Source organism: Staurois parvus, unplaced genomic scaffold, assembly GCF_062004578.1.
Source record: "Staurois parvus isolate SC_StPar_1 unplaced genomic scaffold, SC_StPar_1.0 ptg000902l, whole genome shotgun sequence".
In the NCBI taxonomy this organism is placed as follows: Eukaryota; Metazoa; Chordata; class Amphibia; order Anura; family Ranidae; genus Staurois; species Staurois parvus.
In genome coordinates this window covers 1,446,086-1,459,838 of record NW_028318698.1, presented here as the reverse complement: position 1 = coordinate 1,459,838, position 13,753 = coordinate 1,446,086, and the positions used below count along the sequence as shown (strand labels likewise).

Here is a 13,753-nt window from a genome sequence, read left to right as displayed (position 1 = left end):
ACACCTACAAACACATCCCTAATGGCTTATTTACATGAGCTGCTCTCTACCACACCTCTGAAAAGCCATCCACGATGCATTCATTTTATGAGGGTGGTAGAGCAGTTGCTGCCAGGCATTCGATGTCTGTTTTTTAAGCTGAAGGGAGATTTTATGTTGAAATACCATGAGCCAAGCAGTTGCACAAAGCCCTATTCACTTTAGTGGGTTGTGTTTGGCGGCAGTACTGTCTGCCAACCATGGCCTATGGAATGAATTTTGCAGCAACAGTGGCAGTTTGTAAACATGGCCACTGACCATATTAGCTTGCAGCTTGGCATTCAAACTGTTGCTCAACTGCCTATTTTTACTGCTGTCTGTAAATGAGGCCTCATTCCCACCTCTGCAGACAAGCATGCAGTATGAGCCAAAATTGCTCTTTTCAGTCACTGATCCATCATATTTGTTTCTCTCATCTCTGCACTACTGCCGCACAGCCTATTCACTTTTATTACCTTCTGTTTCTTCCTCATAAATATACATATAGGGCCTCTCTTCTATGGTTTCTTTCTATTGCTACATTTTCTAAACAACTCAACTATGGACAATGAGGGGAATTCATCAAAACTGGAGCAGACAGAATCTGGGGCAACTGTGCATAGTAGCCAATTGGCTTCTATCTTCATCTTGTTTAGATAAGCATTGAGAATGAGCCCTGGTTCACACTGTTGCGGTGCGGCATTAGCAGCGTTTTCAGTGCGAATTCCGCACCACATCACAATCGCACCCCATTCATAAGAACTGATGCGGGTGTGCATGTTAAGTTAACAACACCCCAACATCGGTCTGCAAAACTCGGTGCGATGTGCAGAATCAGATCACATAGGTGTGAATACTTATGCAATCCGATTTTAATGCAGACCAAAAAAGGGTCCTGCATGATTTTAGAGTGGGTACGGAGCGAATAGAGCCATACAAAATGTATGGCTCTAATCACACCGCATACAAATTGCATGTGACTTGTACAGGAATGCAGTGCGGTTCCTGTACGAATCACATGGGATTTACCGCACCGCTGTAGTGTGAATCCAGGCTGAAAGCTAAAAGCTGATTGTTTGCCATGCACAGCTGCTCCAGATTCTGTCTGCTCCAGCTTCGATTTATTCCCCTCATGTTATTTTTTTAGTGCATCATATTGCTTCTCCTGTCCTCTCAGAGCCACGGCAGAGCAAGGCACTATATAACAAAGGAAAAAGAGAAATACACAAAGTTTGTTCACCCAACAGCTGAACCACTTTCTCCGTACCTTGCACGATGTCCCTCATCACAGTCTGCAGCACAACCTCTTCATATGTGTTCTCCACCAGGACAAACCGCGACAGCTCTTCAAATATAAGTTCCTGGTATCGAGGTAACTCCTGTAGGTAACAATGCCAAGAACCCTTGTAAGAACAGAAGACTAAAAACATACAATGTAATCCCAATGATTTCCAATCACATATACTAGTCACCACAGAAACAGCAATTCTTGTTACCAATTACATCCAATCCTCCCCAGAATAATCCAGAAGCTGGCTGCTATGAGTGCCAAGAACTGTCCTACCGCTACAGAACATTTGATGGATGAGATCCATCATGTTATTTCATCATCAGTATCATGAAATTGTAAAAAGTCCATTGTGATACATATGTGACATGGGTGTATAGAATGTATGTGTGAAGGATGATTGACACTCAATTGCCATAATTTTAGTAGGATATATCAGTTGAGGGGTAACTAGAGTTTAGAATAATAAGACAAGGACATTGTTAAGATCTATCAAGGCTAGATCTATGATTCATAGTTACCAGATGTGCAGTTGCAATCAGTCAAGGATTTATAGTTATAAGATATATAGTCTAACAAGTCAAGGTTCATAGTCACAATAGTTACACAAATAGAGTCTACTGCGCATGACAGTAAACAAGGACACTGCAAATTATGTATATAAGAGACGGGGGATTCTAGGGGAATTTGGGACTCATTGAAGACGCGGCAGACGTGCCTTGCGGTGATTTCCCGGATTTCCCCTTTGCTGATTGCTGAGAGTCCCCCAATCGTTGGGCAACGGGTGATGCTACAATATCCGGTGATGTATTGATGCTTTATTCTTGCTATAATATGATCTAAATACGATTTGCAATTCTGACAATTCTTATGTTATTATACTAACAGAACTTATTCAATAAATCATGTTTTGCTTTAATATTTATTAAGCCTAATCCATGTATTAGTGAGCGATTGTAGTAGTGTTAAAAACACTTTGTTTTGAGGCAAAACATCCATCTGGGCAAAAAAACAAAACATGTAGTACTTCTCTGCAAAACATTTCCCCATGGTATCTCTTATAAGCTCTGTAAGTACCGAACTATATGTGTTGATTCTGCCAGAAATCAGTGAGCTGACAATGCTGCACTAAAATACCAAAGTAGTGTTGTCATGCCTGCCAGAGTTCTTCCCTGTTGGACTACAGAGAGGAGAAAGATGTGTTTTGTACTCCAGCAGAAGGGAAGTGGGCCTGAAGCAAGGGAGCTCATTGGATTTCTAGTAAATAAAAAGACATTTTTCTGTGCTGCCAGTATTTTTAGAGATAAAACATGAGAAAATACATGTATTCAAGAAATGTACTGCATGTGTTTTTTTTTTTCTCATTTTTGAAAAGATACGTTACGTGCTTCTTCCCTTAATTGTACACTTACCGATTTGCATGTAGGTGCCAGCTTCTTCAGGAGGAAAGGAATTAAGATCTGCAGTAATGCTTCCTGAAAAAACTTCTTGCGGATGCTGCTGCTGTCATAGTCATATTTCTGCAAGAGAAGCCAGATATCGGAGGTTCATTGGCTAGCACACACAGTTTACTAAATCAAGCATTAAACCTTAGTGGTAATATGTTATGGATTATGACCTTACCCTTTTATTGCTGCTGGCGTAACACATTTTCCAGGGCAGTAATGAGATGTAAAGAAGCTCATGGCTGTAAAAGTGCCATTCACACCCCCCTTTCCCCCCTTCCTTGTGTCCTAGGTCCAATAGTGTCCTGTGAGGCCCATAAACTTTGTCAGAATGGCAAGTGGCGGAAGATCAGATAGCTTTTGGTTTCCCATCGAATATGCAGTAAGTGAACCAAGAAGACCTCAGTTATGAGCACTTCTGTGTTCAGAGATGTCAGATTCCAAAATGTGAGTAAAATGTGAGTAAAATGAGCTGCTTATGGGTTGCGTTTGCATTCACATTTACTTGTATGAGAAGAAAAGCAGCTCAGGTCAAAATTAGTCCATGCACATAACCCTTAGATTGGTCATGCAGAGCTCATTATCTGCAATAGGAATAGGTTTAGCATCACTTGTACACCAAAGGAATTCATACATTATATGCAAGTTAGGAATTCGGTCATGGATCATGGGTCGCTTTTTCCCCATTCTGTGCTCTGAGTTTTGGTCTAACAGGGAAGAAAAGGCAGTTGTGCTTAGTCTCAGGAATATCAGGCCCATTTCACACAGGGCAGACTCCACTTGCGGTCCACATGCTCTGTGGGATAGCTGTCCACTGATCCCCCACTGAGCAGGCATGGGACAAAGCTGTGTCTGCTCCACTTATGCAGCGCAGACACAACCAGCTTTATCGGCAGTTGATGTAAATGGACTGGCTGTCCCTTTACACCCGACTGCCCTCCAATTCGCCGAGACAGAGAGGAGCAGATCCCCTTCCAAATGTTTTTGATGGATCGGATTGGAGGTAGGCAGGTGTAAACAAACAAGTCTGTTTACAGCCACCGTTCCATAGAACAGAATGGAGGGTCCTATTGGGTGCACCTGAAAAACGGACAGGCGGACCTGATTGGAACATTTGTGTGAAAGGGGCTTTAGACATATCGTAAAGCGACTCTCGCAGTTAATAGTTACCGAACCAATTTTTTGTTTTCTTGAAGAGCTAAGGCCAGACAAACAATGTTCTACACCCTTCTAAATATGTGGGAGGCCCAGTCCCCTGCTGCACTCTGGGGCTCCTGCACCAGTCTCTCAAGTCACACAGTAGACAGAAGCACAGCACACATCGGGAAGATCAGGACAGGTAAGTATTGCCTGCTTTCTTGCCAAGGAGCACTTAAATCTTTTACTCTTAATAACAGAGCCGAATTAATGACTCATTGTACTCCCAACACCCTTCCTACATGCGGCCTAAGCTTCAGATATGGTCTCACCTTGAGAACACGCTCTAAAATACGCTGGATGTCTCTGCACAGGTTCTCTCCTCCTTCTGACTTGTTCAGTTCCTGGTGAATCAGCTGTTCAAATGTGTACACCGCGTTGTCTGTCAGCTGCAAAGAGACATAATATTTGCTCCTTAGTTGAGAACACAAAGCACCCTACCTATTTAACATCACATCCAAAGGGCAAACAATCAACACAGGGACAACTCAAAAGTCATGTTCAGTAGCCCCAAATATTTAATATACACTGGGAGAGGGGGGGGGGGTTATGAAAACTGGAGCAGTTGTGCAAGGCAACCAATCAGCTCCTTTCATTTTCAAAAATTATCAGTTATATTGGTCCCAGCCAACTCTGAACAACAGAATCCATTCCAGTGTTATGGAGAGGCGGGGGGGGGGGGGATTTTGTAGCTTTGTCTTAGGGTGACAACACTGCTCTTCCATAAATAAAGCATGGTGAGTCCGCGTTGTCACTTTAGGACAGGAATTGTGTTGCTAGCAGAGATGCTGGGTGAAAGTACAGGGAAAAAAAGAAAACTAATGAAGCCACTAAAAACAAAAATTGTACATAAGAGGAATATTACACAAATGTACAGTCTCTGTCTAAATTGGCCCTAGTATGTGTTTGTATGTGAGATAAGGACCTTAGATTGTAAGTTCTGTGAGGGTATGGACCAATGTGAATCTACAGTAAGTAAAGTGCTGCATAGAATTGTTGGCTGTATATAATTGCCTGTAATATAAAATAAATATCCTCTATTGAACCTTAATCAATATCAGACCTGTCCTCCACTGAAGGGATTGCATTTTCTTCCGCAACTAGGGCTGAAATCTGTTCACACCCCACACATAACAGGGCTTAAGTACAAAACATCCACTAGGAGGTGCTATGGTCCCATTATACAACTGAACCAACAAGCACATCGAAGAGTTGTGGCTCGGGGTTCCCATTACGTAGTTGAACAGTTAATAGAAACCTTTCCATTGCTCACCTCCCTCATGAGGATCTGTGCTCTCTGTTTGAATACAGATGGACTTCCCACATCAAATCTCTGCTGTAGTCCTTCCAGATTCAGATGATCCATCTTCTCATAGCACTGCTGCATTTTTACTGGGTGATAGGCCAGCTGTGAGATCTTCTCCATATGCTGGGGGATAAAGAATTGTATTTTCAGAATGTTATACTGGATCACACGTTAGGCCATATGTATTAAAAAAAAAAAAAAAATATGTAAAGAGAATCTCCCTGGAATTTGTAGGGTCAGACATTCTTTAGAATGATGTTGTGCCTCCGTTCGACAAATGCCAGTGCCTTTGACAAATTCCCATACCTATCAGAAACAGGTACATGAATTTATCATGGAAGCACAGCGGCACTGAAGCCGAAGTGTCCATAATGGACACTCAATCCTCAACCTTTGAGCTGCACAGCTGTCATTATTTGCCAAAACACAACCAGCAATGCAGCTGACATAGCAACCCACTGGTTGCTATGATGCTGTCGGCTGCACAGCTGGTCGTATCTTGGCTCAATTCAGCTGCCAGCTAGGATATTCCTGTCATTGACTCAATATGGGCAATGCCATATTTGGATAATGACATCAGCAAGCATCCCCGGTCCTGTGTTTACATTCCGCTGTCTTCAGCGTAATTTTCCTGCTGTCAGTTGAATTAGATCAGGGGTGCATCATTGGTTGCTAGGATGCGGTCATCCTAACAACTCAGGAGCCCTGACAGGAAACTATCACATGACCGCTTCCCAGCACACACATGGCCCACTCTGAGTTGGTGTACAGAGAGATAACAGTAGTAGTAGTAGAGTTGATCTCAAAGTGGTTGTAAACCTCAGACATGAAATATGAACAAAGCATATCCTTCCATAGTGTGTTCTAAGAGCACTAAATGCCATTTCTGCCTCCTTCCTCTACTATCTGCATGAATCGGTTCTGACAAGTTTTCCTGACACCAAGAGAAATAATGGTGACCGAGGAGGGACCTGGAGCAGATTGACAGCTTCAGCTCTGTTCCTGTGTGAAGGGGGTGTGTCTCTTCCCTCCAATCGGCTCTCAGAACTCTCCTCACTGAGTTCTGCAGTGTGTAATTTCAGCTCTCCGCCCCCCATTTTTTTTTTTCACTCTCAGACAACTTTAAAAATTCAGCACTCTGAACGATGTAGGGAATAGAAAATGGCAAATAAACAGGTACAACTTATGTAGGAGGATTTGTTTCATCTCCATGTTTTACCTGAGGCAAATCACTTCCCGGAGTATAGGTAAGGGTTTACAACCACTTTAATTATGGTCAGGTTCCTAATCTGCTCATGTAATAAATGAGTTTCAAGAATTCTTTTCACACTGACCTCTCCCAGCTTGTCCCGTCCTCCTTCATTCACAAGGTTCTTGTTCATGTCTGTGGCCTCTGTGAAGATCAGCTCCCGAACCTCAGAGAAGCCTTGGCTGGTTGGAACCATCAGTGCTTCCAGAATAGATGGGATGTGAGTCTGGACATGGTTCCTTACACACAACTCTGCCTTTGGCAACACAGCGACTGATGAAAGAATATGACAATGTGATTAGCCAAAAAAAAAAAAGCATATTCCATCAGTATAGTACCAATCTCAACCAATCAGAATGACCATTTTATTGATCACAGTGTACCTTAAATTGCTGATCACTAAAGGTTAATACTCTCTGCACAGCCTTACTGAATGAGCTTGCAAAGGGGACATTACTGTGTACTTCTTACGAAGGCTGGTCATACATTATACAATTCTCTTGTACAATTTCCCCTTAGATATACCAGAACCATATAATATGAGGTCAGAGCTAAACACTTTCAATCTGAATGCAATCAGTCAAGTCCTTTTACTACATAATTGAAGGTAATGCTAAAAAGAAATAGAATAAGAAACTTGTTTAATGTATGGACAGCATAAGTATGCGCTGCCCCCCTGTAAAATACCTCTTAAGACGAACGCCTTGTTTGCCTCGCGGTAGATATGCCCCTGGCTTGATGGCAGGGGGAGGAGGCAGGAGTGCCAGAGGGGGACCCCAAAAGAGGAGGATCGGAGCTGCACTGTGCAAAACCATCACACAGAGCAGATATGACATGTTTGGGTTTTTTTTTAATACAAGTTGTAGGTTTATGATCACTTTAATCCTTTATGTCTAATGCAGTCTTCCCAAGGCTACAAAATCTCTCTCCAGCTAAAAACGAACATACAAGTCTTGTTTTTTTGCCAAAAAAAAGCACAGTTTAAAGAGGTTTGTACTGAGCAATAACAATTATTTAATAATATACAATTAAAATAATAACATATGTTGAATTTTTTTCAACTGAATACTAAACCACTAAATGTTCAGCACTTGCTGGCTGGGGTGGTGAAAGGGTCACCAAATCCCTAAGTTTTTATACTCCGTATCAGTTGATAAAAAATGCTGGTGAACTACTGCATACAATTAATTCCCTGCACTGCTGCTCTTCTGTGACAACTTCTATCCACAGTATTTGTCCCCAATAGTATATTGACTGTGCTGATAGTTCACCCGTTACAGGTCTTTGATTTAGGCATACTGTATGTTTAATCATTTACAATACTGTCAACTGCCACTGCCAGGAGGGCCCATCAAAATGTTGCTATGGTGGCCCCACAAATTGTAGTTATGCTCTTGTCTTAATCTCCCACACACTCTCATAGGACCTGCCCTTGGAGGGCTCAACAGAAGGTCATCAAGGAGAAAGCTATGTGAGGCGAGACCTGGTTTGCCATTACCTCGAATTTTGTTGGACACGTGCTCCTTGCAAGCAATGATCTGGTCCATGTCTGTTCGGATCTGACTCTCCATCTCCGTTCTCTTGTCACTGCAGCGCTTTTCAAGGCCCTCAAAGAAGATGCGGGTCTGCTCATGCACCATCCGGTACACAGTGTCTGAAATCTGGAGAAAAGAGGCAGAAAAACTTAGGGAGGTTGAATAATTGAATGGACGAGCTGATGAAAAATTGAATGCCAGTCACAAAAATATACAAAGAGACATTTACAGTTTATTTGCAGAAAATGTTATTATTGGAGGATCAAACAAGAGGCTTCCTCATAATTTAAACTCCTTCAAAAAGAAAAAAAAATAATGTACATTCTCAATATAGTAGAAGGATTTATAGTACATTGTAGGCCTCCATAGAGCTGCAGTTGTCTTGATGAAAAGTCCCAATCCCCTGGCTTTTCTTTTGAGATACCCAATTTCCAATTCAATGGAATTTGGTGCATGACTGTATCAAAGTAAATGAAGGTGTATGTAAAGTCAATAAGTTTCGTATAAACTAGAGGGCAGTAATGACCTCTGTTAGGTGTTTATTGTTTTCTGTGTCCCTGTTGGGAAGATTTAAACCCGCCGTAGATGGAGTGAAATTCAGCCAGTTCAGTAGGAATTGGACACATTTCAATCCCTCTATAGGCAGGCTGATTGTGCTGAAATGTATCTCTTGATTGACTTCAGTACAACCAGCCTGTGGATTTTTGTGGTGTGGTCAGTGCTGGCGGCTATAGCTGCTAGCAGTGATCATTGTATTCGCTGGTGGGGAAGGCTCCCCACCTGCAGAATACAATAGCAGCTCCAAGCAATTGTCTTTCCTTTAACCTGCTGAGAAAAAGAAAATTGTATAATGTATGGCCAGCCATACATAGATCAAAATTCAGCAGGGATTGATCGAAATTCGATGCATGTATGGGCACCCTGGTTGTACATAAGTTGATCAATCGATCAACTTGTGTACAACCAAACTGTTAGGTTTTTCCTGAATGATTAATGCCGGCAGCTATAGCCAGCAACACAAATCATTGTTTTCTGCCAGCAGGGAAGGCTCCCTGTGGGCAGAACACAATAGAGCTGTGAGAGGGATTCTCCCATTGACACTGACTGTGTTGATGTGGGAAGCGAGCAGCTTTATTTCCTCCGACCCAAGGTGGAAGGAAAGAAAATTGCATAATCTATGGCTTACTTTTTTTGTCCTGGTGACTGCTGTCACTGGGACAGAAAGTGATGACAAAATATTGAGCTGTTAACAGAACAGGAATCGAGGCAAAATCTTTCAATGAGTTTTTTTCAATCTGGAGAGATTTCCTCTCACTTCCTGCTGTCTAAACCTCCCGAACGACACAAACACTGACAGATTTTTAACCCTTCCTTACTCTACACTTTCATAATATAAATAATGTCCCAACATATATCATCCAAATTATACACAGTGTGTGCAGCCACGTACACCAGAAAACAAGCTCGATCACGAGACTGAGAAAGCCACACAATAAAAAGTACAGTACTTTCCTCAGTATCACTGATTATTGTATACCATTAATGTTAAAGTTCTGGCTTTGTTGACCATTTCTATTGAGCTGACCTTTAGCATTTTCTTCTACATACCAATTTGATTCAGATTAGGGCTGCATCCTCAGAGCACAGACAGCCTAAAGCTGCTTTTTGCTGTTATCTCACCCTGCCCTGTGCAGAGATATGATAAGAGCTGCTTTGTGTAGAACACACAGATATAACAGAAAAGGGAGCAGTCACAGGAAGTCAAATAAAAGCCTCAAGTGTCCGCTAACCGGTTCTAATACAGGATGGAGAAACTGTTGTAGAATAAAGCTGACCATGGACTGCTCAAATTTCGGCCAATTAAGTAAAAAAGGGACAAGTTACAGTGCAAGTAGTACACGACTAAATGACAACAGAGGCATTCATAAACAGGTCAACCAGTCTACTACAAGATAGGGACACAATCAGCGCAGTTGTATCACAACAGGGTAAGTCCAAAAAAGATAAAACAAGAAGGCTTGTGGCATATAGAATTTAGGGCAACTGGAGGAAGATGTGCCTCAAAATCTAGCCACCCTGTGTGGAGCAGAGGTATCAAACTCAATTTCACTGCAGGCCGCATCTGCATTATGGTTTCCCTCAAAGGGCAGGTTGTATTTGTAAGAATAGATGTCCAGAGCACCCCCCCCGCCCCCCCTCCTTACATCAGATGTCAACAGCCCTCCTCCACCATCAGAAGTCAAAAGCCCCCTTACCTTTTGCTGCTGCTGGGAAGAAGCTGGGGGCAGAGCTGGGAAGCAGAAAGTGCATGGTCTGGAGGAAAACCAGAGGAGGACTGGAGTCAGCTGCAGGAGTCTACTGAATGTTGAGATGGGGCAACGAGGGGGTGCAGAGACTAACCTCTCCGTGGCAGCACAGGGTCTGTAGGAGGAATTATGTCCTCTCTGCTGCCGTCTGCTTAGACAAGGTGGAGGCAGAGAAGAGAGGTGCAACTGCAGGAGAGCTGCAAGGAATGCATGAAATGGCCAGGCCAAATTTAGCCCAGGGCCTTGTGTTTGCAACATGGTGTAGAGTGAGGTACACTCGATGAATAATGTAGATTTGAGTTTGAAGCTCCCTTGCACACCAGCAGTCCTCTCCAAAAGGTCCTCCAACTAGCAAAACCAATTCACATAGGATTTCTGTATATGGGACGTATCCCTTGTACCCACCAACCACCTATTTAGATCTCCTATTATACCTTTCCTATAACGTTAATACTATGTTAACAATTTCTAGAAACTGGAATGTGATCAATAAACTGCCTGGATTGCATGACAAAATAGTAATCTTTAGACAGATCACATTGAGAACATAAGTGGGGATATGACTTCAGGCCACCCTTGGACACAATATGGCCCAGGTATCAGACACCCTTAGCCTGCCAGTTCAGAGGAGCAAGTATCTTCCTCAATTTGGGCAAGACTATATTCTTGCAAAGAGGAGTGTGGTTATCAAGTTGATCGGATTGGTGGCCCTTGGTCCAGTCCCAGCCTGCTTAAATATAAAAAAAAGTCACAAACTGGGCTCTGCCATTTTTTCCCATCAAGTAGCTCCTATAGAAATGGTTTTGAAACCTGGAAAGAACAAAAACCCAGCAGCTGCGCCTTATGTACACCAAACTTTCAGAACCAATGGGCAACCTGTGAGAGCAGAGCTGCAATTTATTACAGTACAGCATTTAACTTCTTGAAATGGAGAGGAAAGGTTGACTGGGGATTGCAGAAGGGTATAAATTACTTTGGGAAGGAACATAATTTTAAATGGTTTATATGTCCTGCGACCAATAAAGAGATTTCAGTTCAAGCAATCAATTCGTAGTCCCTCAGGAGCGTGTAGATCAATGTTGGAGGTGACAAAACCTTTAGGGACCCTATTAATAACAATTCCAAGGTATACTGACTACAGGGAGGGTTAGATTTTCCAGGCTGTACAGGATGGGTCAAAAAAAAAAAAAAAAAAAAAAAAAAAAAACACAGACATTCAAGTTAACGTGGATGGCAGGCTGAACAAGAAGTATTCAGCTGTATATGGCCTGCTTTTACATCGCTCACACAACTTTTAACAATCAGATTCTCATTTTTTTTTCTCCAACTGTCATTTCCAATTGCATGCCACATGCAGCAATCTGACTATGTAATCTACTTTAGAATGACCAACAACTCTTTATCTATTACAAGTATTTATATAGAGCTGACATTTTATGCAGTGCTTTACATACTGCACATTCACATTCGTTCATGCCCTCAAGGAATTATGTCACCTGCACACACTACAGACTATTTAGACAGCAATTAACCTACCAGTATGTCTTACCTAGTGACAACCCACACAAGTACAGGGAGAACATTTAAAGTCTGTGTGCATAGTGTCCGTGTTGGGATTGAAAACCCCAGTGCTGCAAAACATAAGTCATTGTGCTGCCTATTAAGGATAAGGACTTATCCGACCATATGTAAACTAAATGAACTGATTAGGCAGGCCCCTCCACTACAAAGATTTTACAACTAAATTGTAACATGTGTACACAAGTGTTCCATTGCACGTCATGATGTCGATGCAGCATGCTCTATTCTGCTGTGTTTTATCTTCTTGTATTTCTCTCAATGGGAACACAATGTGATGTATGTAAAACATATTTCAAAAGCAATTTTTTTAACCTTGAAGAATAAGTACACTTTAAACAAACTTCATGTAAACTTTTTGCCTTCTTCCCGACCTAATCTAACCCACTATCCCCATCCAGAGATGTATACCGCCTTGATTTGATGACCACAGCTCTGATGTTTGTTTACATGCAGCGCCGCACATGGACTTAGCCACGCCTGTGCATTACAGCACCTTATAGTAGATCTAAAGGCTCGAGATTTTTCACCTTCATGCAGTGTATGCATGAAGGTAAAAAAACCTTCTGTGTGCAGCAGTGCCCCCAGTCCCCTCAATACTTACCTGAGCCTCATCGCGATCCAGTGATGTAAATGACAGCCTCGGCTGTTCCAAGTCTCTGCCTCCTCATTTGCTGAGACAGCAAGCTGGAGCCATTGGCTCCCGCTGCTGGTAATCATAGCCAGCCAGTCAGCCAATGAGGAGAGGGAAGGGGGGGGGCAAGCCACCGCTCCGTGTGTGAATGTACGCACGGAGCAGTGGGTGCCCCCATAGCAAGCTGCTTGCTGTGGGGGCACCCGACAGGAGGAGCTAGGAAAGCCTGCGGGGGACCCTGAAAGAGCAGGATCCAGGCTGCTCTGTGCAAAACCACTGCATACAGCAGGTAAGTATAGACATGTTTGTTATTTTATGAAAAACAAATTAACCTTTTAGAATCGTTTTAAGCTGGCCATAGATGGATAGAATCTTGGCCAGTCCAGCAGGGACCAGCCAAGATTCAATTCATCTATGGACAAGCTGATTGTATCCATCAATTGACTTGGGCACAACCAGCGTCATATTTTTAGTATCTGATTATTGCCAGCAGCCCTCTGCCAGGGCAACGCAATAGCTCCACAGGAGCTATAGAAAGGGACCCATGGTTCCAAGAAAGAAGGTCGCATCATCTATTGCCTACCTTGGACTTCTATAAGACTGTGCCTCAAGTCTTAAGATGCTCAGAAAGAGTTCATAATTAACTAATCTGGTAGAAAAAGGACCTGGTGAAGGGAGGTATAGCTGCAGCAGAAGGAAATTCATCCCACCTATGCTTTTCCAAAACTCAAGATTCAGTTTTGGAAGCACACAGAGCACTGGGAAAGCATTCTATGAACAGTATGCAACCAGTGTGCTTTGTTGACTGCAATTCTGACATCAGTTCAGCTATCCATAGACAGCAGATGTCTTCCTGAGAAAGACGAGTGAGGAGACATCTGCCTGTCATTTCTAGTGCTGGAACTCAACGCCATTTCTAGTGCGCCTCGCCTTACAGACTGATCCAAACTGCTAGGCCATGATCAAGCTTTTGGAACATACCCAGAGAGGGTATGGGATCTTTTAGATTTGCATGTGTAGTTAGATGAAAGAAAACTTCAAACAAGCTCAATAGTTCTGGCGAGGTGGTTCCTACACAGCATTGCTTGATTGCTGCTCAGCAACTGATGTCAAATTGTTACTCCATGTGGAGAGCTCAATACTGGTCCTAATATAGATCTGTGAAATCATAAGTCCAATTCAAATTGAGCCCTGATG

The 13,753-nt window shown here is 42.6% G+C and overlaps 1 protein-coding gene across 1 annotated transcript in view; it reads right to left on the bottom strand.

The window, feature by feature from the left end:
- NIBAN2 (niban apoptosis regulator 2) overlaps window positions 1-13,753 on the bottom strand; it is a 124,847-nt gene that overhangs the window by 4,994 nt on the left and 106,100 nt on the right. The window contains exons 9-14 of the mRNA XM_089656394.1: window positions 8,002-8,164; window positions 6,589-6,776; window positions 5,222-5,377; window positions 4,221-4,337; window positions 2,719-2,826; window positions 1,286-1,397 (exon numbers count right to left, since the gene is read on the bottom strand). Of these exons, the coding sequence (XP_089512520.1) occupies window positions 1,286-1,397; window positions 2,719-2,826; window positions 4,221-4,337; window positions 5,222-5,377; window positions 6,589-6,776; window positions 8,002-8,164 (844 nt within the window). The remainder of the gene's footprint in view (window positions 1-1,285; window positions 1,398-2,718; window positions 2,827-4,220; window positions 4,338-5,221; window positions 5,378-6,588; window positions 6,777-8,001; window positions 8,165-13,753) is intronic.